This window comes from Halichoerus grypus, chromosome 4 (assembly GCF_964656455.1).
Source record: "Halichoerus grypus chromosome 4, mHalGry1.hap1.1, whole genome shotgun sequence".
Classification (NCBI taxonomy): Eukaryota; Metazoa; Chordata; class Mammalia; order Carnivora; family Phocidae; genus Halichoerus; species Halichoerus grypus.
This window is the reverse complement of record NC_135715.1, coordinates 45,041,103-45,066,953: the sequence shown is the minus strand read 5'-3', so window position 1 is coordinate 45,066,953 and position 25,851 is coordinate 45,041,103. Positions and strand designations below refer to the sequence as shown.

Genomic DNA, 25,851 nt, shown 5'->3' with positions numbered 1-25,851 from the left:
ATTTCCCTCCATCACTTTTTCCCTTAGAATATTTTGTTGAAAAAAACAAGTTACTTGTCCAATAGAATTTCCCAGTTTTCTATAGTTGTTAATTTATTGATTGACATAAACCATTACCGATTGGTTACTGAAGTAGCAGTCAAAACAGCGTGAATATACTGGGACTACAAGAATAGACCAGGGGACCAGTATTACCTACAACCGATGACCAGTTAGGATAAAAGCACTACTTGTGAGTAAACTAAAGGGGGAAAGCCATTTAAAAAAAAAAATGCTCTACAGCTTAACTATACAAATAGGTGATCATATCTTCTTTTTTCACAGAAGTTTATTAAACTGCTAATAACCAGTACAAATAGCAAAGCTGACAGTACTCACCAGTCTTCATTTCTAATAAGCGCTTTTTCTTTTGTCGGCGTTCAAGCCTTTCCTTCTCTGCCAATTCTTTGGCTATTTGGGCACGTTTTTCCCTTTCCTCTGCTTCTCTTCTTTTGACATTCTCCCTTCTTGCTTGCTGTTACAAACAAATTGTGGAAAATGATCAATTTTAACCACAGCGATTCCACAAAAATTATTAATCTGTAGAACTGTGATTAAATATCTTTTAGATAATGGCTACTTCTAATATTAGTAACACAGTCTTTTAAAAGATTAGCACAGGAACCCTTGTTAAATATGGATCTATAAATACAACTTATGTTTGAAGCACCTGCATCTTAGTGGAATCAACTAAGAGAAGGGAGACAGAAACTAAAAATAAAAAAGCACTTAATTTACAAATCAAAACTGTTTCCCTATATGTATTTCCAAAAGAGGGTCTAGCAAATGTATTAGAGCCTCCCATACATCCTCTGCTAGGTAACTACTGAGTACCAGAAAAGTAGTCAGAGAAATGATAGAAAAGAGCTGAAATTTTGCAATGATTGTTTCATATTACAGTCCATCATTTAACAATTTCTTTCACATGAAGACAAGTGTCACAGGATGACTAGAGGAGTATCTGGCATTTCAAAGCTAGACCTCTGACTTCTCCTCAAACCCAATAACATGTGAACTATAGGATCCGTTGAACAGATATGTGATTTAATTCTTTATTTTCTAAGTTTTGTACAAATCAAGAAACACCTCTCACATGGCATTAGTGTGAATTAACAGGTAAACAAGGATTTTTCTATGTGCCAACAAACAGCATAGCACATATTACAATCTCCTATTGTGATTCTCAGTACCAAGGGATGCAAACAGACTATCTAATTGCTTGTTTATCACTAATATTAGTGATTAATAGTATTAATATTAATACTCTTAATATTAGTATTAAATAGAAACATGCATAACTAAACTTTAACAAGTAGGTGGCTTATGTTATTTTTGGGGGAAACTTTCATTTTTCTATTGTCATAGTCTTTGTTTTTGTTAACCCTAGAGAGGGTACATGGTCTTCATTAGAAATCAAATAGCAAAATTTAATATTATTGACCAAAACGATGAAAAGTACATGGAAAAAAAAGGAGGAACAAAAAGTCTAGGTTAGAAGCAATATTAATTCATCCATCCATCCCTTCATGCAATAAATACCGAGACACCGAATAATAAGTGGTATTATGCTAATATCGCTTGGCATATATATATGTGTGTATATGACTTATATATGCATAGATGTATATATAGTTCTAAAACAAGTTTATATTCTGTGTGATAGGCTGGGCCAGGAGGCAAAGACAGACCATAAATAAAAAGAGTTTGATAAATATTGTACCATGAAAAAAACAAGTGATGTGATAGAATGCTTGGGGAGGTACTTTACACTGAGGCGGTCAGATAAGGCCTCACTCACTGATTGATTCACGCTGAATCTTCAATGTCAAACAGCTAACTAGGTGATAACCTGGGGGAAGAACAAATGCAAAGGCTGTTGGTGCGTTTGAGAGAGAGAGAGAAGGCCAGTGTGATGGTAGAAGAGGAGGTGAGGAGATACGCTGAAGCCTGATCACTTAGGGTCTTCTAGCCAAGATAAGGAGGTGGGATTTTCTTTCAAGAGAACTGGAAAACAACTGGAGATTTTCAAGCAAGAGAGTGCAAGACCAAGCACTCTAAGGTAAAAGTGCTAATCAAGCACCTTCATTCCCAACAATCTTTTCAAAGATATATTATGAATAGTCTTGGAAGATAGAGGTAGGGTCTTCCTCTTAAGTAAATGGATTTGTTCACCAGCCAGTATGTAAACTGGGGCAAAGGTTGGGCTGTCTTATTACCTCTTAAAAAAGACTGAGTTCCCTAAATTCACGATTTCACTCCAGTAATACAAACCACTGTGCATGTAGGTATTAAACTGGCCTTCTTCACATCACCCTGTGGGAATAGAGACTCAGGAATCTACACAACTGTTGACTCTGGCTAGTGCTATTACTGTAATAAATTCTTTGACTCCAGTCTTGTGTCTTCTGCCAACATTCATGAAGTGATGGCAGGCTAACAAGGTAAATTCTCCTACTCCTCACAGTTCATGACATATATTAACACTATTACTGCTAAGCTACGAAACGCCGGCTACAGTAATAGGTGCTTTCCCATGCAATCCCTCCAATCTTCAAAATGGATTCTGCATTCTCCATTTGACACAGAATGGTCAATAGTTGCTCATTGTAATGAATGTAGGAAGAGGCAGAGGCAGGACGGAAAGCCTGCCTGTGGTGTATGTTCTTTCTACCATGCTGCTTCAGACTTAAGGCAGCATATGTTAAGCACCAACTCTAAGACAAAGGCTGCTATAAAAATCAAGATAAGGAAGGTAGGAAAAGGCAGCATAAAAGTAGAAAACAAGTGTGGTTTCAAAGACAAGCATGTATACATGTGTGCACGTACACACATATACATGGGTACCCATGTGTGGATAGGTAAGGGAGACAGGGAAGATTGGATTGTGGTAAAGAAAAAGATGGGCAAATATTCAGAAATCAAAACTGTATTTCTTGCTTGAGGGAAACGAGTAAGAGGAACCTACAAAAAATAAAAAATACATATATCATGTAGCTTATTTATTAAACTTATTAAAGTACAAAATTTTCTGATGCAAATTTTCTACTTTAATGACTGGATGCATTTCATTGAGAACATTTAATAGACAACCTATAACCAGACATAATTGCCACACCCTTTTAGTATTCCATTGGGCAAGAAGAAGTCAAAATTACTTCCTGGGACCTATAAAAATAATGTTTACATTTAAGGAATAAGCTCTGAATAGTTCTTAAAGCTGTTTTGTTTTATGGAAAATGCACTACTGATTTTCATTTAAAAGCCAATCTCATTTAAAACATATCTTATTCTGACATTATAACTACTAGAAGAATTTTAGGTGGAAAAATACCAACAGACAGCATAGAAATAGGTATTTAGTCTGAAACTAATATCCCAGTTCAAACAGTAATTGGGAATTTTCTTTTATTCTGAATGTTGAGAAGCAAAAGCAGCCGAAAACAGAAAAGATGAACAGTTAGAAAGCCACATTATTCTAGATACAACTGCCTCTTAGTTACTTCAATTCTAAATTCAAAGCTAGAAAGAAAAGTTAAAGATGAGCTATACATAAAGATAGCTATAAGACATTGATTTTTTAATCCTCTCATTTTAACTTTTTATTTTTAGTTCACACATAATGTTATGTTAGTTTCAGGTGTACAACTTAGTGATTTGACAAGTCTATATACATTATGCTATGTTTCCCTTATTCTTGGCCTGGTTTTCTATTTAGTCAATTGGCAAATAAACTGCACTGCCACCAACTACTTTCAGCTCTGCAATGCCAAAAAAATTTCTCTGGGTGCTTGCAGAATGTTCCCGCGATAGCCTGGCACATGTTCGGGTCTGAAAGATCTGTGGGCAATGACCACAGACGGTTTTAAAACTTCAGTCACATTTTGACTGTTCGTTTCAAAGTTGTAATCAATAATTTACCTGAGCTCCTAAAGCTCACATGCATTTTATGGTAACAGCAGACTCTAAAATAGCTCTATAAAAATACATAGGTAGGCTAAAAAATAAGTTTATACAAGAATATAGATATGTCAAATATATGTACATATGTGTGTGTATTCTAAAAGAAAATGAGCTCACAATTATTTCCCACCTATAATTTGTTTTCTGCATAACAAGAACTTTACCACGAGTTTCAATATACATTATAGCATCATACATTTTGTCCCAGAGAAACCAAAATGACTCAAAGCCAGTGAATTTCAATAAGCACACACAAGTGTGTGTGTTTAGAATTAGAACAGTCTGGCAGAATACGCTGTGACTATTCTCCTAAACATTATCTTTGAGTTTTTTTAAAAAAAAATTCATCTTTATTACAAACTTGCTTTTTCCACTCAGCATTATATTTCTAAAACTCATTCACATTTTTATATAAAAATAGAACCTCATTTTCACTGCTTATAATATTAAGTCATTTTATTATTTACTCACCTATGGGTGGGATTTGAACTGCTTTGGATTTTTGGCTATGATGAACAATGCAGATACCAATATTTTTGCACATGTCTCCCTGTACCTATGTGTAAGAGTTTTTTAATGGTAGATCCCATTAGTTGGTTCTTAAATCTGTTTAGAAATTGTTGATAGTTTCTTTAAGTGAAAGAGAACAGAACATTATAGAATGTAACACAAGCAGTAAGTATTCTTTGTTGATGCTTTTTGTTTTTGTTCTAAGGAGTGCTGGGTCCCCTTGTAAAATATTATTTGACAGTGTGGGTTATGACCAAAATAGTTTGAAAGCCGCTGCTCTCTCGGGTCGGAGTAGAGCTGGGTGATGAATAAAAGGAGAGGTTCCTCTTTAATCTTACTAGATGGTGTCAAAGCATTTCCTAAGTCGTTGTGCCAAAAGATACAGCTACCATCAGCACATAATCATAGCCTACACACTAACCAGATTGTTATCATCAGTCTTCTATTTGGCAAGCTTATAACGGTATCACATGGTGCTTTTAACTTGTATTTCTATGGTTACTAATTAGTTCAAGTTGCTTCTCACATGTTTATAAAACATTTGTATTTCTTACTCTGTGAAATGCCCATTGTATCTTTTACCCACTTTTCCATTAGGTTATCATTTTCTTAATTTGCAGTTCTTTAAATATCCTGGATAGTAATCTTTTGTCAGTTTATTTTATAAATAGATTTTGGATTTTAACCGTCATACTTCATTTACTTATGTAGTCTTTCAGTAAACAGAAGTTCTTAAACGTAGTCAAAAATATCTTTTCTATTACTGCTAGCACCTTCTGTAACTTATTTAAGAAATCCTTTCCTACTTCAAAGACAAAGAGATTCTTCTACACTTTCAAGTTTCAATGATGCTATTCACATTTTAGTACCTACTTTATCTGAAATCAATGTTTTTGAATGGTGTGAGGTGGAGACCCTATTTACTTTTTTCTATGAAGAGTTGAACCATAACTTTTCACAACTAACCCAGCCTTTCCCACTGATTGGCAAAGGCCATCTCTTTTGGATTTGAAGTGGCCAAATATGTGCTGTTGTTGGGGGCTATTTCAGTCCATCTGGTCAATATATCCCTGTTTGCATCAATAACACTGTCCTAAGTATTATAGCTTATGCCTGATTTTTCTTCTTTAGAATTGTCTTCACTCAGTCACCTATTTTTCAGAGCAAACTTACTGAAGTTTTTGAAAAGCCCTATTAGGATTTTGAACAGAATTGCTCTGATTCTGCAGATTTAGATAAAATTGGTATCTTTATAATAACGAGTCTTTACAAACATAATGTGGCTCTCCATTAACTTGGGCCTTTTTAAAGTCTTTTGGAAAAAAAATACACTTTTTCCATCCAGGGCTTAGACAGTTTATGTTAGATTTATTCTTTGTATTTTCTATTGTTCTTCTAAATGGTGCCTTTAAAAAAAATTATGATTTCTAATGTTTTGGAACTAATACACCTTTTTATATATTCCATTGATGTAATTTATTTCCAATAATCTTCTTGTGGCTTCCTTTTCGTATTATTCATTGACAACCATAATGGATGGTTACTTGCTTATCAAATTTTCTACTTTGTATTTCTTTCTTGTTTTATCATACTGCAGGAGTTAAATTCCCATTATTAGATTACGAGGGTTCTCTTTGTCGCTAGTTTTCTACTTAGGGGTAGAGGGTTTGACCGGTTTATTGTTCTTGTTTTAAAATCTGAACACACGTTGAATTTTATCAAATGTTTTCCTCAATCTATTTAAAGTCTTAATGCAGTGAATTATATTAATGGATATTCTAATATTAAACCACACTTTCATTTCTGGGATAAACTCAACTTGGACAGGAAGCATTTATTTTTTTTGAACATTTGGTCATTATGCATATATATTTATATTCTATCAGTTTAGAATAATCATTTCATTAAATTTGGTAAAACTCATCTGTAAAACTTTTTGGGCCAACTATTTAATTTGTTCAAAGATTCTAAATAAGTCATTATATTAAAAATTAGTTATAAGCTTATTCAAGTTTTCTTTTTCTTTTAAAGTAGCTTTAATATGTAGTAATTTTTCTAGGAATTTACCTATTTCATCAACCTAATTCTGGCCTACAAATTTTATAGTATGCTTGTCTCTTTTTACTATCTTCTGCATCTGTAATTATAATCCTTGTTATATCAATATTTCCTTTTCCTTGATTAATCTTTTCAGAAATTTATCTAATTTTTTTTAAGATTTTATTTATTTATTTGACAGAGAGAGAGTACAAGCAGGGGGAACAGGAGGGAGAGGGAGAAGCAGACTCCCTGCTGATCAGGGAGCCTGATGTGGGGCTCCATCCCAGGACCCTGAGATCCTGACCTGAGCTGAAGGCAGACGTTTAACAGACTGAGCCACCCAGGTGCCCCCTAATTGTCTTTTCAAAATAATGACAATTCGGCTTTTCAAAAATTCTCTAAGTCCTTTTTCCTTCATTCCTTTATTTTCTTATTTTTTCTAAAATTATACAATTCCTTTTTAACCTCTGAGGTCAGATGCTTACTTTAATATTCAGTCATTCCAATTTTTTAACATAAACACTTAGGGTATAAATTTCTTTATATCACTATCACTGTATTCCATAAATTCTGGAGTATTTTCAGTAAGGTCTAATTTTTCTCTATGATTTCTTCCTTAACATGAGTAATTTCATGTGATTTTAGAATTTTCAAAACAGAGGTTTTAAAATTTCATCCTTTTTCAAATTTTATTGCTAACTGCATATTACAGTAGTTAAGAAAGATGCAGCTTAGAAACTTATCAAGATTTCATTCATGGTCTCTAGTACGCGATTACTTTGATAACAGCACCACTTATGATTGAGAAGTGTACTCTAATTGTTGAGTTGGGTTCTTTCTATATTAATCAAATCAATTCTATTAATTGAATTGTTTAAAGCTCCCATATCTTTAATGATATATCAATTAGAGAACTTTGTTGAAGTTTCCCAATATAATGCTAAATCTGTCGTTATTTCTAGAAATTATAAATTTTTACATGTCTGTTTTGGTGCTATGTTATTACAGTCATGCCAATTTTTGAATTGTATCTTTCTGATGAATTATGCTTTCTATCATGAAGTAACATTCCCTTGTCTTAAGTCTATTTTGTCTGTTATCAACAGTTTCCCATTTTCTTTTGATTAATATTGTATTCATTAACTGTTCTGTTATTTCAAAGTTTTGCACATATTTGGGTTATAGGTAGGTCTCAAACAGCATAAGGCTAGGTTCTGTTTATCCAATCTTAGTCTTCTAAAAATTTTATCATGATTTATAAAATACTTGTTTCTACCACCTTCTATTAATCCTTTTATTGGTCCTCCTTTATGTGCCTTATTTATTTTCTTTGTATGTCTTTCTTGGTCCATTTCTCCCTCTGTGGTCTGGAATGTATACTGGATATATCTATCCTTTTACTGGTTATCCTTGTAATTTTATCACACAAATTAATTTTTTTTTTTTTTTTTAAGATTTTACCCATCTATTCGACAGAGAGAGAGAGACAGTGAAAGAGGGAACACAAGCAGGGGGAGTGGGAGAGGGAGAAGCAGGCCTCCCGCCAAGCAGAGAGCCCGATGTGGGGCTCGATCTCAGGACTCCGGGATCATGACCTGAGCCACCCAGGTGCCCCTCACACAAATTAATTTAACAAGACCTGCAAGTTCACTGATAGCTTTATCTCCCTTCTTCTCCTTTGAACAATACAGAAAGGATAAAACACCTGAACTCCAAACACCTTGTTCAATTTATTTCACAATTCTGTCCAGGAGTTAAGCTCTGTAACTCCTTTTCTATAAAACAAGTTAGACATTGTTTTACACTATACTTTCTTTATATTTAGTTTCATAGTAGGTAGGCCTTCTTGTCTCTCAATTCTTTCTTTCTGAAGAAAAAAAATGTTGCTTCTTAAAATACATCCTTTAGAGGAGGGGTCAGCAAGCTACATTCGTGGCTTGGCCAGCAGTTTTTGTAAATAGTTGTATTGGACATAGCCACACCCCCTCATTTACATACCACCTATGATGGCTTTTACAAAGCTACTGCAGAGCTGAGCAGTGTTAACATCTGGCCCATTAAACAGTTAGGCAATCCCTGCTTTGGGAGATCCTTTAACAGAGAGATGTTCATGAAAAACAACCCTTTGCCCTTGAAGATTTCCCCAACTTTCTCACAAGACAGCCGTGTTTTAAAACATCTGTTGTACTGTGGTGGGACTGATCTTTGAATCTCTATTATATTGTGAGAAAATTCTCACAAGTAGCTTCTTATAGAGGGATGACCAACACAGAGATCTTTATTTCTTAAACACTTTTGTATAATGTGGCAATTCTTATACACTATATATATTTCTGGGTATATTTTAGGATCCAAAGGTAAACAATTTAACACTGAACAGCCATATAGGGTCCTGGGCACTCACTCAAATAAGTGTGTTGACTGGATAATCAAGAATATCATCAAAAATACAGTAAGTATGACATTTCATTACTTTCAGAAATGATTTTTTAAAATCTGTTTATTATCGCTTCTTAGGAAGGCAGTAACATCGTTAGGAGGAAGAAATCTAAAGTCTTGTGTCTCAGTTTCCTCTTCTGTAAAATGGGCAAAATAACACCTACTTTATGGTGATATTTTATGAATTAAGTGCCTGGCACACAGTAAAACCTATATAAATGCAGCAATTATTAATAACATTAGTAATATTACTAATTTACATTATTTCCATTACTATATCATTGGTGAAATGCCCCACACAATTATTTATCCAGCAACAATTCATGCAAGAGCCACTTTCTAGCTTGCATTGATTATATATGCTTCTATCAAGCATATGGGGGAGTGTCAATTTTCATAGTCCCTATGAGAATATAAATGTTTTCCATTCAGAGATGGTCACATACACTGACTCAATAGGAAGTTCCTCCAAAGCATACATCTAATACAGCTGGATTACTTGGTAGGGAAGGTACAGAGGTGAATTAAATATGGGAGGCAAGATATACTCTTGTTCTCAAGTCTAGCTATTTGCCACTAAAAATTTATATATTTATGTTTTCATACAGAGGTACACTGTTTTTAATACTTCTAAATCTAATATACTTTATGAGATTTTATTTTGAAAAAGAGTTTAGTTTCCTAAAGTAGTTCTCCTCCAAAGTACTGCCTGCTTTTGAAATTAGACATTTTTGATAAATTAACTTAAAAATGTTACCAATGACACAACTCATTTTTTTTCCTCAAAAGCAAAATTAAAAAAAATCAATGTGCATATTGCCTCCTTCCAAAAAAGCTTAGTAGTCTATATTCCAAATATACCTTTTCTTGTCAAGTGTATTAGTCTTATTTTATAAGAGAAAAATTGAAACACAAAAGAATAATTTTTCTTATAATTAATACCAGTCACAAAAGTCTTTACAAATATAAAACATACGTGACCTATTTGTCCATTTTCCATCAAGATTTTCTTTTGTAACTAAATACAAAATTTCCCCCACATGCAAAAAAAAAAGAAAAAAGAAAACCAAAAACAAAACCAAACAATGGAATATAACTACTGTGTGGAAAATGAGTTATTCTTAGAAATCCCTATTTGCAATACTTATAAGTAGATGCTTTAGAGAGGAATCTAGAATGACAGTAAAAATTAATTTCTCTGCTATTACCAAATTCAATGATGAAATGTTATCAATGAGAATAGGAGAGTATTATATACTCTAAACTGGCACAAACAATTCGTCATCTTAACATTCAATATAAGGTGTTATTAGTTGAACTTTTCATGACCATGAAACTTATGAAAATGGGAAACTATCCTTTGAGAATGTCCCCCAAGAATGTGCAGGTGCTGATGATTAAACTATTTCAGCTTCAAGTTGCTCTTTTTGGTAAAATCAGTTTCAGATGAAACAGCAAATTACCTATAAGCTTATCAGGGACTTAACATTATTGAGCCTATATAACTCCTATATAATGCCAATGAGTTTGTTGGTGATTCTCTCACACATTTTGCAAAATTCTCAAATAAATGAGATAGTTCAACCTATTCTACAACTTCTTTAACAGAAAAAGTATGGAATATTCACAATTATGATTTCCCAAAGTACAACCTGATTTTCCATTAAGTGTGTTTTCTTCCTTTGTGCTCTGAAGTGATATAGTAGTATAAAAATACTCTTTTTATCCCGCAATTGTGAGGCTTAGATAAAGGCATAGCTAGGCACAAGATGGTAGTCATGAAGTGTAGTGCTTAAAGGGAGGCTTGGTGATAGGGTAGTTTTGTTTGTTTGTTTTTGAGCTACTGCTAATCACCTCTTCAAGGAAAACATCCAACTAAAGGACTACAACATTCCATGTAAACCTGGTAATGTTTAAAACATAACATTAAAAGTAGCCTTAAGTCAACAGTGTGTGCACTCTCTCTCGTTCAGAATGTAGAGGACCAGTATATCTGATGTATAAAGAGCATGCCATTTTATTCATTTTTGTTTGTGGTGTCCTAGTTTAATGTTGTCTTCTCAATTACATGGGTTAATATACTTATTATTATGTATTATTTTATTTCTTTTCCCTCCATTGTCTATCAACAGTTGACCTTATCATTTTATTAGAATAATCCAGTCTTTACCTTTTGCTATTATTTCAGTGAACAAAATATTTAAAAAGTAAAAGGGAAGTACAAATTACCAGTCATTTAATCATATAGAACATGTCGTCAGATGGACTTGTAACCCCACTGAGTAAGGCATAGTAAGAATAAATCCTATCAGTAAAGAGAAAATTTAAGTCAATTAGTCTAGCTGTGTTTTTACTGTGAAAAGGCTAAAAAAAGTAAAGATTAGAAGAACATATTAGAATTATTTTCAAGGTTGTACACCCAAAATATTCAGCACCTGGAATAGCTCTAATTCCTTAAAAAATCAGATGCTAAAGGATATAAAGAAAACATCCTATAGTTAAAATGTTTGTTTTGTTCTACGTTTGGAGCTTTATACCTCCCAGTATGATCTCAGAATAGCAATACTACCACTAAAGACATTTTTTAAGCTGTAAACTCACCAAAACAAGCAAGAAGAGAAGATATTTCCTACAATAATTACACAAGTGGGCTCAACATCCAACCACGGGACTTTTACATGCTTTTCATTGCTCTCATAACATCATGAGTCAATCTACAAGATTTAAGGAGCACACAGGAAAAGCTTAGTGCTTCGGAGTTCCTGTTGGTCAGCTAGTTAGTCCATACAATGGTCATCAGAAATGACATTTAATGTTGACAAGCATCAAATTTAAATAATTTTATTTAAAATATTTAATTAAAAATTATTTAAAATAATAAATTTAAGGGGCACCTGGGTGGCTCAGTCGGTTAAGCGGCTGCCTTCAGCTCGGGTCATGATCCCAGGGTCCTGGGATCGAGCCCCACGTCGGGCTCCCTGCTCGGTGGAGAATCTGCTTCTCCCTCTCCCTCTGCCTGCCTCTCTGCCTACTTGTGCTCTCTATCTCTCTGTCAAATAGATAAATAAATTAAAAAAATAATAATAATAATAAATTTAAATAATCAGTTCTGTTCTGGTTGTCCTCTTTACCAAGAAAATTTTATACTAAAAATATCCCCTCATTGGATGATTTCATTTTTGTTTGGCAAATCACTACTTTAATCTCAGTATTCAGTAGAAGAATAAATTGTATTTGATCAACTCATGCAGCAAGATTAAATGAGTTATAACTGATTTTATATTTGTTCACTACACAGTGTATTTCAACTGTATGAACAAAAATTAACTTGAAGTCTTCAAGTAGCATGAATGATGGATCTTTAACAGGATGAAACATAACTTAAGCAAAATTGTAGAAGTAATCTAAACACGGAGCTATTGATGAAAAATGTTATTTAGTTCAAAATATCTATGTGGAAGCATAAAATAAAAAAGGGACACAATACTTAAAATATCGATCCTGTTATAATGACATGGCAAAGGTGAAAATTACTTCTATTCTTTGTAGATAGTTAACTTGTTTTGAGGGTGCATGTACATCATGTCATTTGATCTTCAATATGGAACACCCCTAAGGAACACATGGTATTTTTAACAGAAGACAGGCTCAGTAAGGTTAAGTAACTTGCCCATAGTTCTAACACCCCGGGTACTCTGATGCCAGAGCATGCACTCTCAGCCATGGCCGTCTTCCCAAAAATAAGGCAGATGGCAAAATACCACTCTTAAAAACAAGCAGCAAGGGTGAGGCTTCCCGTAGGCCAAGTTCATAAATCACTTAAGATTTGAAGACATGAGAGTGAATTCTTCCTCTGTGATTGTCATTACACAATTCAGATGGGAGGTATGTATGCGGGGAAGGAAGTTTAGGGAGGAACTGATTGGACTTCAGGGACAAGAAAAACTGCAAAGTTCAGCACATACACCCAAACCCAGTGCACGAAAAAGAAAAAACCTAAGAGAGGCTACCCCACCTCTTGTGTACGCATAAGTAATCCCTTGTAAGGCAGGGATTGTTTTTCTCACCCTCAAAATCCTAACCTGAAAGTGGGGTGCCCAGATATACAGGTCTGAGAAATGACAAAGAAGGATGTCCAGTGATCTTTTTCAGTACTTTACAATCCCTACAGAAAATGTTCATGTGCTCAGAAAAGGAACTACACGAACCAAAAAAGTCTGACTTCTTTAAGTGTAATCATGCCAATTCTGTATGGGAATATATGAAATAGGAAACTCAGATGGTCATCACAGTGGTTACATATGTCTAATTAAACAGAAAATTGACAGAAAGAGATCTGTAAATAAAGAGAACACACTGGTGGCTGTCAGAGGGGAGGGGGCTGGGAGGACAGGCAAAATGGGTGAAGGGAAGTGGGAGATACAGGCTTCCAGTTATGGAATGAAGAGGTCACGGGGACGAAAGATACAGCATGGGGAATATAGTCAATGACGTTCTGTCTAACAGATGGTAGCTACACTTGTGAGCACAGCATAATGTAGAGAGGTGCTGGAAGTTGTGCGCCTGAAACTAATGTAACATGGTGTATCAATTATACTTCAAATACACAGAAAAATGCCATATTCTTAATAAGTATAATTTGGTAGGAAAATTGTTTTCAAACATGCTATCTATAAGGGAACAAATAACAAAGGAGAGCCAGGAGGGGAAGCATTCAGAAGTATTTCTCTAAGATGAAGTTGTTAAGTAAAATAAACAAGGTGTCAGAGGAAATTTGCTTAAGGAGTTAAGAGTGTTGTTGCACTGTGCTAATAATTCTGGTTAAAGAAAGAGAATAGCAAAAGAACTTTCAATGACGAAAAAGGAAAGCATCACCAAGATAAGAAACGAAAATGTTAAAGAAGAGACCGCATATTTCAGGTGTGAGTGAGGGCACTTTGAGCAAAATTCTCTAATATAAACATAAGTGGGAAGTGGGGCCAGGACAAACATTATGCTTCAAGGCCACAGGGCCCAACGAGACACATGAAAATTAGGTTTAAACTCAAAGGACCAACATGAACATGCTATAGCTGTTAGGTAGCATAAAGGCAGGGGGTGGAGGGTCCTAGTAAAAGCCAACAAGAATTCCATAATGGGCTCAATTCATCCAGTAGAAGCATCACCTCTGTGAGTAATGGGTACATTCGTAATTGCATGTAACAATGTGCCTAAAACCAATCATGAGTGGAAAACGATGATTATCGTTCTACAACACTATACAACTGAAGGCATGAACTTCACTTGATGAAGCCTGATGCCTGGGAGGACACTGATGTACTCAGCCTACAGTGTGGGGTCAAGTATTCCCACCTAGTATCTCCAATTTGAACTCCATGGTTCCCATGAGTCCTACAGGAAACAAAGATCTATTACAGAAAGGTGCTGACTCTTTACCCACCCTCACCCCAGCCTTGGGGTACATTAATAATCCTCTCATTTTAAAAGAGAACATCTGATGCTTTGAAATAGAACCAGACCAGCATACATTCTTCTACCATGAACACATCAATGTAGACAGAAAGTTATTCTATCAAGGAGTGAAGAAATAAAGTAGGTCTTGTGCTGATTCCTTCTAGTAAGTTATCAAAAATGCCCTTAAAAATCACATTTTAACAATTCTCCCAAACTCTCTGAGCACCAGTCTACTTGGAAATATTTTTCGAAAGTACAGGCTTTGGAATCAGGCAGGCTTCCATTCAAATCCTAGCCCCTACCAATTCTGAAGCCTTCTGCAAAGGCACTGAGATTCTCTACCCCACAGTTACCGCACAGGTGACATTCTGTCCCTCACGAGAACACTGGGAAGACAAAGTTGGAGGACGCGCATAAAGCATCTAGTGTGGAGTCTAGCAAGAAGCAGGCACTTGATTGGTGGCAGATGTGTCTGGATTCATCTTGTTGAAGATGGTAATAAAAATAAAGCTAAATAAGATGACAATGGAAACTTACTCCTTATCTCTTGGAAATTGATCAGTAGTTCTAAATAGAAACTATCTACCTAGAGTAGATCATTAAAACACAACATATTAATTGCCGCTTGAGAATCTCCAAGTCGAAAAGAGGTGAGGTAAGCTGCACAATGAGCAGGTGCTCCTCAGAGTAAGTTACGTGATTGTGGAACTTTTCTCCCTTGGTCTACACGGCTTGAGGCAGCAGTCTAGAACAGATATTCCTTTAGCTATTGTGTAGGGGCTCTCAGAAAGGAAAGGAAAAAAAAAAAAAAAAAGAACCTGAACAGCTACATCTAAACAAAGTAGTTGAAAGATCTTAGTAACTCTGGTAAGAGATTACATGGGTTGGTAAAAGGTATAGTAAAGGGTTTTAAATAGAAATGAGCCAGGCTTTAATTGCTTAAGAGTAAATTCTGGGGCAATTCTAAAATATAAATATTTTTGGATAAACTATTCACAAACCAATCACTATTAAAAATAAAAGGAGCCACATTTGTACTTTGGGGAGGTATTAAGTTTCAGATTAGTCCTGTTAGCCATTTAAATGTAATTGCCATATTTAATAGGAATTAATAGAGTTCAGCCATATATGGCATAGACTGGTACAAGACTCCCCGGGTTAGCCCCTCAGCTCCGTCAATTGCTGGCAAGTCACAATCTCTCTAAGCCTCAGCTTTCTCATCTGTAAAATCAGAATAACAACAGTATGGATACCACATCTGGTTATTGTTAGGGTTAAATGAATGAATAGGGCACCTGGCACTTGCTAGCACTATATGTATTAGCTATTAAATCCTGGCCCCCATTGTAGATGAGACTATCTATTACCCAACAAATTTGTCTATTTGTTGAGTAATAGATAAATGCCATGAATTACACTAGAGAAACAAAGGTAAGCAAGATAGTCACAGGTCTTAACAGATGAAGTGAAGTCTCAGCAGAGAGCAGAAGGGTGAGTATAGTAATTTTGCCAGGCAAAATACGGACAGAATGCTCCAGGCATAGGGAACCATAAGTAGAATGATCTGAACTTGGGAGAGAACATTCCATGGAAAACAGCCATAGTTTTGGGGGTGGGGGGTGGGGATAGGTATGGAATGAGGACAGTGGTTCCAACTCCATGTATGTAATACAAAATGGATCTCCACTTTAATGGTAAAATTTGCTCATTCATGACCAGGAGTATTCCTAAATACCAGTGGATGAAGTAACAATATAAACATATCTCACCAGGATTTTCTCAAAAAGAGATTGTATTGATATGCCTTTCCAGAACAGACTTTCAACACATTAAAGTTCTACATCTGTTGCTAAAATTTTCACACTGATTCAGTGAGGTTAACTGGATTTTCAAAGTTGAATAGTGTGGAATTAAATAGCAACATAAGGGATCAGGAGAATTTGACAAAACAAAACATTTGTCAAAAATTTTTGCCAATATTGACACTGTCATCTTTTTAAACATACACTGTCTAAAATTCAAGCAGCATAACCATATTTACCAGAAAGGAAGAAAGAATAAAATTTGTATGCCAAATTTCACTACCTTGATATAACCACTTCCCTTACAGTCTTCTTTGTGTCTATTTTTACCCAAAAGAAAATTTCCTCTCCAAATTATTCATTTAAATATATTTTTTATATTTAGCTCTAATGAGGTTAATTCAGTACAATGTGCATATGTGTGTGTGACAGCTTCTACTTCTAGGACCCATGTGAACTCTGAAATAGACAAAGTGTAGCTGTCACTCTATTACCCCCCTCTTTTGAATGCTTCTCCATTCAAACACTTTCTCCCTCTGCCCACCACTTAGTAATACAATGACCAAGTTACCCCCAGAATGCCCAAAGCCCTCCAATCCTACCAGATCTTAGGAAAATTGGGAATTAGACTTGATTCAAATGTCAATCTAAATGCTTAAAAAAAGTACAGCCTTGGTTTCATTAGAAAACCCTTCCTATGCCAGTGATCTTATTCGTAAAATAGAACACAAGCTATAAAATGTGAGAAGGAGCACTACATAGCATTTAATTGTACAGGCTCTTGGAGGAAGCCTGTAGGGCTCAAATCCTAGTTCTACAATTTTATAGCCTAATGAAATTAAGCCAGATACGTTCCATCTTTGTGCCACAGAGGGATGGTAACAGTGATAGTTGGAAAACTATTATGAAGATTGACTGAGATAACATACATAAGGCATTTGGAAGAGTATCTGGTTCACGGAACACTCATTATATGATAGGTGTTATTATTTCATATATCTATTTTATACTTTTATGCATAATTGTGTTAAGGGTCCCCAAGACCACCCACCAGTTTGATAATTTGATGGAAGGACTCAGAACCCAGAAAAGCTCTTGTACTCATGGTTACAGTTTATTACAGTGAAAGGGCACAGATTAAAATCACCACTGACTTCTCTCAGAGGAGTTCCATTATTCTAGCAATGATGTGTGACAACACATATGAAGTACTGCCAGCCAAGGGAACTCTCCCATGCCTTGGGGTCAAGAGCTTTTATTGGGAAGGTCAGTCACATAGGCATGGACCTTCCACATGGACAACCTTAGCTACTCAGCCTCTAGCCTCCTATAGAGGAGAAACTGAACAGTGCACTCCAGGGCTTCAGGTGAACAAGAACAGGTACTCACCATAAATCACATTTCTAGCAAAACCTATCTATAGTTTGGTCCAAGGCCCCAGGCATAAAAAAACATCCTTATGAGACAGCGTATTCCACGGGCTTACAGGTTATCTCCCAGGAGCCAATGGAGGGCTAGTATTTTCTTTGAAATATGCAGGGTTGAAATACCTCAAGACTATTAAGTTAATCCTTCACTGCACACTGATTTATTAAACAACTACCATGTGCAAGGAGCTGTGATAAATACTTAATATATATTAGCTGGTTTAATAAACACTCTTATGAGAAAGGAACGAGTATTTCTATTTATATGGGAACTGAGGCTCAGGAAGGTTACATCAGTTCACAGTCACATAACTAGTGTGGAGTCCAAACCTAGCTCTCCCAGACTCCAAAACCTATGCTACTTCCACTAAGCCATGTTGCCTCGTAAGATATAAAAGTTAAATATACTGTACAATATATCACACATATAGGCATATATTTATCAATCAAATCCACTTCTTCCACTTCTGGTAGTGAAAAACTAAAGAATCATTTTGAATTTGTGAAGGGAAAAAACTAAAGCTATGAGCACATGTGTATTTATTATAGACTAGTTTTCCTTTAAAATACTGAGTTTTTATTAAAGGACTATCTCATAACCAAGTGATTATAACCAAGTCCAATAAATTCAGCACTAAATTTTTCCTGAGGGTAAAAAGAACCACTTCTTTAAAATTCAAGCTTTTTCTTTACCCTTCGAAACTTTTTAATCCCCACAAACATTTGCTGAAATAGAGAAATGACTTACCCATCTATTAAGAATAACATAATTTTTTGTTGCAGAAATGTATCACCAGTTTCCCCAGGGAGACAAAAATGCTTTCTCACTTTAATACGTGTTCGGTTTTTTTCCTCATCTAATCAGCTAATACTTTTCAAAAGATCTTTTTAATGCCTAAATGAAAGGATTCCACATCAAAGACCTGACCTCCCTATTAAAGTATCTAAAGGAAACCCTAGGAATGTAAAATCCATTCAAAGGCAAATCACAGGTAGCTTATTGTACAATGCATTAAGAAAAGAAAAGGGGGGAAAAAAAGGCTTCATAAAAGCTTCATGGAATTTGGTAAAATTATACCACAAAAATACAAATTGAGCTTAAGTATAAAGAAACAAATTCATAGCCAAAAACATATTACAAAAGTGTTCTATAATTGGCCAGGAGGGGAGTCTTTATGAAAAACTTTAGAATTTGTCACATTTTCAATCAAAATTTCCGATTACAGCTTAATGTTGGGAAGGCCAAAGAGAGCACAAACCGCATATTTTTCAATAGTATTAAAATCTGAAATTTTTAAAGCTAACTTTCAACATCGGGAAAGGTAGATTTTATTTTACTACAGACAACAAGAGTGTAATAAAGTAATGAGATTAAAGTAATAATCGATGCGATAGTATAGACACAGACACCTTTTCAAAAAACAAATTAAAATTTTTAACATACCATGAATGTGGTTCTGAAGTTATTCAAGTCATTTAAAAAGTCTTCCACAGACATCTTCTTCACATCAATGGCGTAGTATCCCATCATACTCTGGTATGACTTCTCCATATTTTCATGTAACTTAAAAAGTTTCTCGTATTGTTCTTTTGCACTGATAATAAAGCTGTATGTTATAGTTAAGGGATTCAGAAACTTACAATGTTTTAGAAAAAATAAACAAACCCGTGAGTCCAAAGTGCCAAAACTACCTCTAACAGTTCACTGTTCTTATAACTAAATCTATCCTGTACAGTGGTGAAATCTTAAATTCAATTCCTTAACTCTGTCACAGTTATCAGAAAAGCTAAATATTTATTTAATATTTTTCTTTTACAATTCAGTTTAAGGAAATTCTACTTCCAATTTGCGTATCTATGTTATTCAGATCATGCAATATGATTTAAATTATAGCTCAGTAGAAATTGAGTAATTTCGACAATACTGAAATCAACTACATGGGCACTGAACATACAGGTTAAGTTGGACGACTGGGGTCAATTTCAGGCTCCTACACCTGGAGGTAGATGGCTGTGGGCAGTGCCTTATTCTCTCTCTGCTACAATTTCCTCATCTGTAAAATGGGAATGAGAATACCACCCATTTTACAGGGCTGTTGCGAGGACTAAATGAGTTAATAATGCAAAGTTCTTAGAGAAATGAATAGCACTTAGTAGTAAATGTAATCACTTAGTATTTTTATTGCCCACTTACTCATTTTAAGCTTTAAGTTTCTAAGATCAATCCAAAAATAAATTAAGAGTTACACTAGAAACTTCAAATATTATGTAACTTCATGTTTTAACTTTCCTTTGGAAAATTGGTACATATATTCTATGCATTGCATGTTTTAAAATTATGATCTAGCACATAAACCTGCACATACAGAAATGTTCTTTTCTCATTTATTATGACAACACAATTCAAAGCACACTGATTTTCAGAAGACTAACAGTGAGAATATAGTGATGGCATTAGAAAACATTTTTTAAACCACAGCATTTCCTTCGTAGTGTGACAAATCACTAATGCGGTTAGATATACCATACCTCATTCTAAAAAGATGACTGCTAAGAGTATCATTCACAATCCTCTATGGCTCCTTTAAACTGGGACTTTTAAAGAAACGGAACACATAGAATTAAGCTTATCAAAGCCATCTTACTGTCTCTAATGTAAGAAAATAAACATATAATTTTTTAAAAAGTCAGTAATAAGAATAACTAGATTCAGACCAAGAAAATAAAACCAAACATGGAATGTTTATAACCTAAAGGAAAGATTTTCCACAATTTCAAAAGACAGGATTCCTCTGATCAGAGTATCCTCCAGTGGAAGATAAAATAAGGAAACTGATCTGGGCCCTTTATTTTGAGAGAGAAAGAGGCAGCCTTGCTGCCAGATGGGTGGTGAAATCCAAGGGGCATGGAAAATTTCTACCAATTGGAACCCAAGCTCCCCAAAAGGAAAGGCATCCCAGTCAATCACAGCTCACTTGCACCCATGTCTAGGGTCAGACCACAGATCACTTACTACCCTTCTATGCTAGTTCCTTTTTCTCCTTCTTTTCCCTGCCATACAATGCTCTTCTTACTTTTATATATAGTATTTTAGGAAAAAAACGAACAAACTAGAACGTAGGAAGTCTGGATTCTAATGCAAGAGTTGATATTTTTTAACAACCTTAAGAAAATCTATAGATCTTTCTGTGGCTATCATCTGAATAGCAAAATGCTTCCTTATATTTTCTAGAATCTAGATCAGAATAGTAGCAGTGGTTGATGAGTGGTTGATGAATTTATGTGTGGTATCATTTCTTAATGCTTAAATAACAAAAGATTTTCTATAATTACTCAAATCACAAGAAATTGTAACAATACAGCCACACGGGACAGATTTCCAATCACTTTGTCTTAGGAAATATCCATATTCATGAAATATTATAAAGTGAATTTATGTAAATTAAAAAACCACATTTGAAACACATTCAGGAACTAACATTAAATGGACCATATGGTGATTCATTTGTAATGTGAAATAATCATTCCTTCATTTATATAGTAAGGTCAGAAATCAACACTGGCCTATTTATTCAATCTATAACTCTCACCTAAAATTATTTATGTCCCAGATACAGACTATATCCATATGGATTATTTATATATCCTCAACTCTTGTCTAAAAGAGAAACTGTTTTCTGCCTTTGCTTGTCCAAACCTATCATTCAAAGCTTCCTTCAATTCTTCCTCTTCCACAAAGCCTTCTTGTCTCATCTCTATGGCTATAAGTTCGTTCCACTGAACACAGCATTTGTAATCCATTGTAGTCTGCTGGAACAGAGTTTTTCCTTCTAGTCCAATTCCCTACTCGTGCTTTGCTCCTGCCACATTTCTAGAGGATGGTCACCTCTGACGGTCAGCCCCTTCTGTAGATGCCCTGTTCCATCTGCTTGGCTGCATTAAGTCTACTCGCCTGCCACTACATTGGTGCCAATTATTCATTTTCCCCTAGTGTGCCATCATTCTTAAACTTTGGCAGCAAGGGTAACAGCCCTCCTCAAAAGTGCGATGAAAGCCATGGAACTTCCATTCAAAAAATTTCACATCTACGCATTCACACACATACATTTTGGATGTAATGCTAAGGGCTAATAGAGTCCCTGAAAAGTAGGCGTGCTGGAAAACACACTAAGTATACTACTTTAGGGGGTGTTTCTAATTGTACGGTCCTAAAGCTACTCCTTTTCTTCCCCCTCACTGCATGGTAAGGCTTTGCATTTTAATAACAGGCACTTCACAAATATTAGCAATTTTATCCTAATACCTGGGAATATGCCCATTCTCAAGAATCAATTTGGTTGGGGCACCTGGGTGGCTCAGTTGGTTAAGCAACTTTGCCTTCAGCTCAGGTCATGATCCCAGGGTCCTGGGATCGAGCCCCACATCAGGCTCCCTGCTCAGTGGGTTGCTTGCTTCTCCCTCTCCCACTGCTGCTTCTCCCCCCGCCCACCCCCCCCGCTTGTGCACGCTTTTTCTCAAATAAAAAAAATATTTTAAAAAAAGAATCAATTTGGTCAACAAGTTAAAATAAAACTAAGTATTATCCAATAACACTTCTTAAGATTTTCAGGTAGTAATCACAAGTTAATAAAATATTAGAAATATCCTGAGCACTTTTTTTTTTTTTTGAAGACAGAGCAAGAGAGGAAAGTGCATGGGGGGTGGGGGCGAGGGAGGGAGGGAGATTTTTTTTTTTTTTTGAAGATTTATTTATTTATTTGAGGGGGGCGTGCAGGGGCAGAGGGAGAGGGACAGAGAAACTCAAGCAGACTCTCCTCTGAGTGCGGTGCCCGACACAGGGCTCCATCTCATGACCCTGAGATCAGACCTGAGCTGAAAGCAAGAGTCGGGTGCTTAACTGACTACTCCACCCAGGTGCCCCAAGAAAGAGAATCTTAAGCAGGCTCCACACCAAGCACAGAGCCCAACACAGGACTCAATCTCACAAGAGATCAGATCATGACCTGAGCCAAAATCAAGAGTCAGTCGCTTAACTGACTGAGCCACCCAGGCGCCCGCCTGAACATTCTTAATAAAAATACTACAATTCTATATAAACTAAAAAGATGTGATAGGAAAGAAAACCAAGAGCCAAAATCATGGAAATGACATGGTCTTGTTTTTTTTTTTTTTTTTTTTTTTAAAAGATTTTATTTATTTGACAGAGAGAGAGACACAGCGATAAAGGGAACACAAGCAGGGGGAATGGGAGAGGGAGAAGCAGGCTTCCCGCGGAGCAGGGAGCCCGATGTAGGGCTCGATCCCAGGACCCTGGGATCATGACCTGAGCTGAAGGCAGACGCTTAACGACTGAGCCACCCAGGCGCCCCGACATGGTCTTGTTTTAACAGCTAGAAAGCTTTCTAAGTTAATTTTCTTATCATTGTTATCTATGAAACAATTTGCTCCCAAAGGAATGAAGTGGAGCTTTGAATAACTGGAATTATCCACAAGAATGGTAAAATTGTGATTGAACAGAAACAATTTTGGAAATAGTCAAATTAATTTTCAGTTTAAAATGATTGTCTGATAGGACAGAATAAATGGTTAGATTAATGAGGCACTCTACATCATTACTGATGGGCTATTCTCTCATTAAGAGATGGTGAAACCACCCAGCACAAATACATTTCACATTCAGTCCCATGTCCTGCCCTGATTATTGTGCTTCCCCCAACAAGGATATCTAGTACTTCCCTTAACACTTCTTATAAGGACCAGCTTCAATCCGTCCTCTATGTCTAATACCTTTTATAGATCTTCTTAAGTACTCAGGATCCAGCTAGCCAGGCAGCCAGCCAGCCATTCGGTAAGTATTCACTAAGCTCCACTGCATTCCACTCTTCTGGGCAATAGAGAAAACACTAGTTAACGAGGTAGGCAGAATCCCTGCTTTCATGAAACATACATTCTGGAGAGTGGGGCAGAGAAAAGAAGTAAATGCATGAGAGAGAGTGAAAAGTATGATGATGAAAATAACAGTGTGTGATATTACACAGGCTGAGAGAGGCTGGTTTACGTTGGGTTGTTGGGGAAGTTGTGGCTAAGGACATTGCCTGGAACAACTCGAGTGTAACTATAAGGGCCATGAGCACCAAGTGCTGCAGCTGCAGCACAGTGAGACCTCAGGGACGGAAAAGTTCATTACCAAGGTGGATGAGGAGAAGGATATTTTAATCCGAGTTCTAACACTTTGTTAAGAATGTAAATGGAAGATGAGGAAGGGAAGGGGAGGGGAGGGGAGGGAAGAGAGGAATTCAAGAGAAAAATCTGCTACTACAAATCACCCAATTACCCAAACTCCCACTCTTGCAAATGGACACATATTATACATATTATGTTTCACAGATCCCATTCCTCTATTTTACTTTCTAACCACTGTTCAATTAAATAGAAATGTACTGAATTCCTTTATCCAAAAGATGCTGTGTTTTACGCAGTGTGGAATACAGATATAAGACCTAAGTCTTTCAAGGAATTAATTGGAATAGTTTTAGCATCTACATAATAATTTCAAAAGTGCCTAACACATTGTTACATACGAGAACAAGAAAAAAAAGTATGAAAATAAAGTAGGATTGCAGTGAAGAAATTTAAAGACTATAACATGGGAAAAAGCCAAGTGATTGTAACGTAAGTTGTGACAAATACAAAAATATATAAATGTCTGGCAAAATGATTTTATTCTAAGAAACTCAGGAGATGGAGTAGGAAGAGAAGAAAAGGTAAATCCTGGGCAAGAAGAACTTCAAGGGCAATGCTCTAGGATCTATTTGTTATTTTCCTTAAAATTCTAGTATTCTAGAATCTAAAGTTCAAAAAAAACGAACAGGCACTACATGACACAAATCCTGGCATTTTCCTAATTTTCTCACGTATAAGAGCTAAATGTGGATACTTCACATGTAATAGTTCGCATGTAACTATGTTGATGGACCTGCCTCAATTTGTGTCCCACATTTTTCAAGCAAATATTTACAGTGGAAATAGTCAACTCCAATTATATTTCTGTCCCAGGCTTAGCAACTGGAAAGTAACATAATTACTACTAAAAAGTCAATGTGAATATATGAAATAATTGTACATGCGTTTTAACGGATGTACTAAATTCATATTTTTATACTCAGTAGTATATGTAAATAAAAAGCATGCACTGGAAGAATTACAATATACTATAATTGAATGCTAATAGTGAAATTTCATATAACAAAATTCTATCATTATAATTTAAAACAATTCAATTAACGGATTAAGTTACTAAGTCATGACTGTTCAAATATCTACTTGTAAAAATGTATCCCTAACAAGTTAGATAATACACATGTTCTTCCAGAATTGGCTGATGAACCAAACAATTTGACATGTGTTTCAACTAATGAGCACTAAAACTTAAAACATAAAGTTTGAGCATTAATAACCCAAACTTTAGTTAAATACATTTTTATTCATTGTGCATTTTAGTGTCCGAATTCTTTCATTTTCTAAGATCTGATAAGAAGCTCACAATTTGCCATTTTAATAAGATCTATATAAATCCATTTAATATTCAAAATGTGACTTGTTGTCAGTCCTAATTAAAGTAAACAAAGCTCTGCAATGAATGAATTTAATTACTTCGAAACTAGTATGTCTAACCAAGATGAAAAGCAAACGAGTACAATCTAATCTCAGCAAAGAATATTTATGATTATAAGCTTTGTCAATAGCAAAGTGCACCAAATGTTCATATATCTGACTTCCAAGAGATACATGAATGCTAATCAGTTCATTAGAGGCTTCTAGGTTGTGATATTTAGTGACAGGATGTAGTAGCCTTCTTGTCCATGGAGTATAATTGTACTCAGAATGAAAAATTGTTTCCAACAAAGCATCATCCTTCCTGTTTCTGATTTCCTGCTGGTTGCTTTTTATGAGCTGCATACCTTTCAAGAAGCTGACATCATTCAGCTTCTTGTTTCATATGAATACAAGTATGGATAGGTCCTGGGATCGTCTGCTGAGCAGGATTCTACCACCTTCACGCCAAGCTCAGGAATTTATCTTAGGTTATAGGTTCCAGAAACCTGAGCCTCCTAATTAGTACGCTCACAGTGTATTACCAGAAACTGTATGCAAGCAAACCTTTTTCTAAAATGCGTTCT

General features: G+C 35.5%; 1 protein-coding gene across 2 annotated transcripts in view; it reads right to left on the bottom strand.

Moving 5' to 3' along the window:
- DIAPH3 (diaphanous related formin 3) overlaps positions 1–25,851 on the bottom strand; it is a 484,732-nt gene that overhangs the window by 164,627 nt on the left and 294,254 nt on the right. For both annotated transcript variants that reach the window (XM_078070282.1, XM_078070281.1), the window contains 2 exons: positions 19,116–19,280; positions 379–514 (listed from right to left, as the gene is read on the bottom strand). In XM_078070282.1, the coding sequence (XP_077926408.1) occupies positions 379–514; positions 19,116–19,280 (301 nt within the window). The remainder of the gene's footprint in view (positions 1–378; positions 515–19,115; positions 19,281–25,851) is intronic.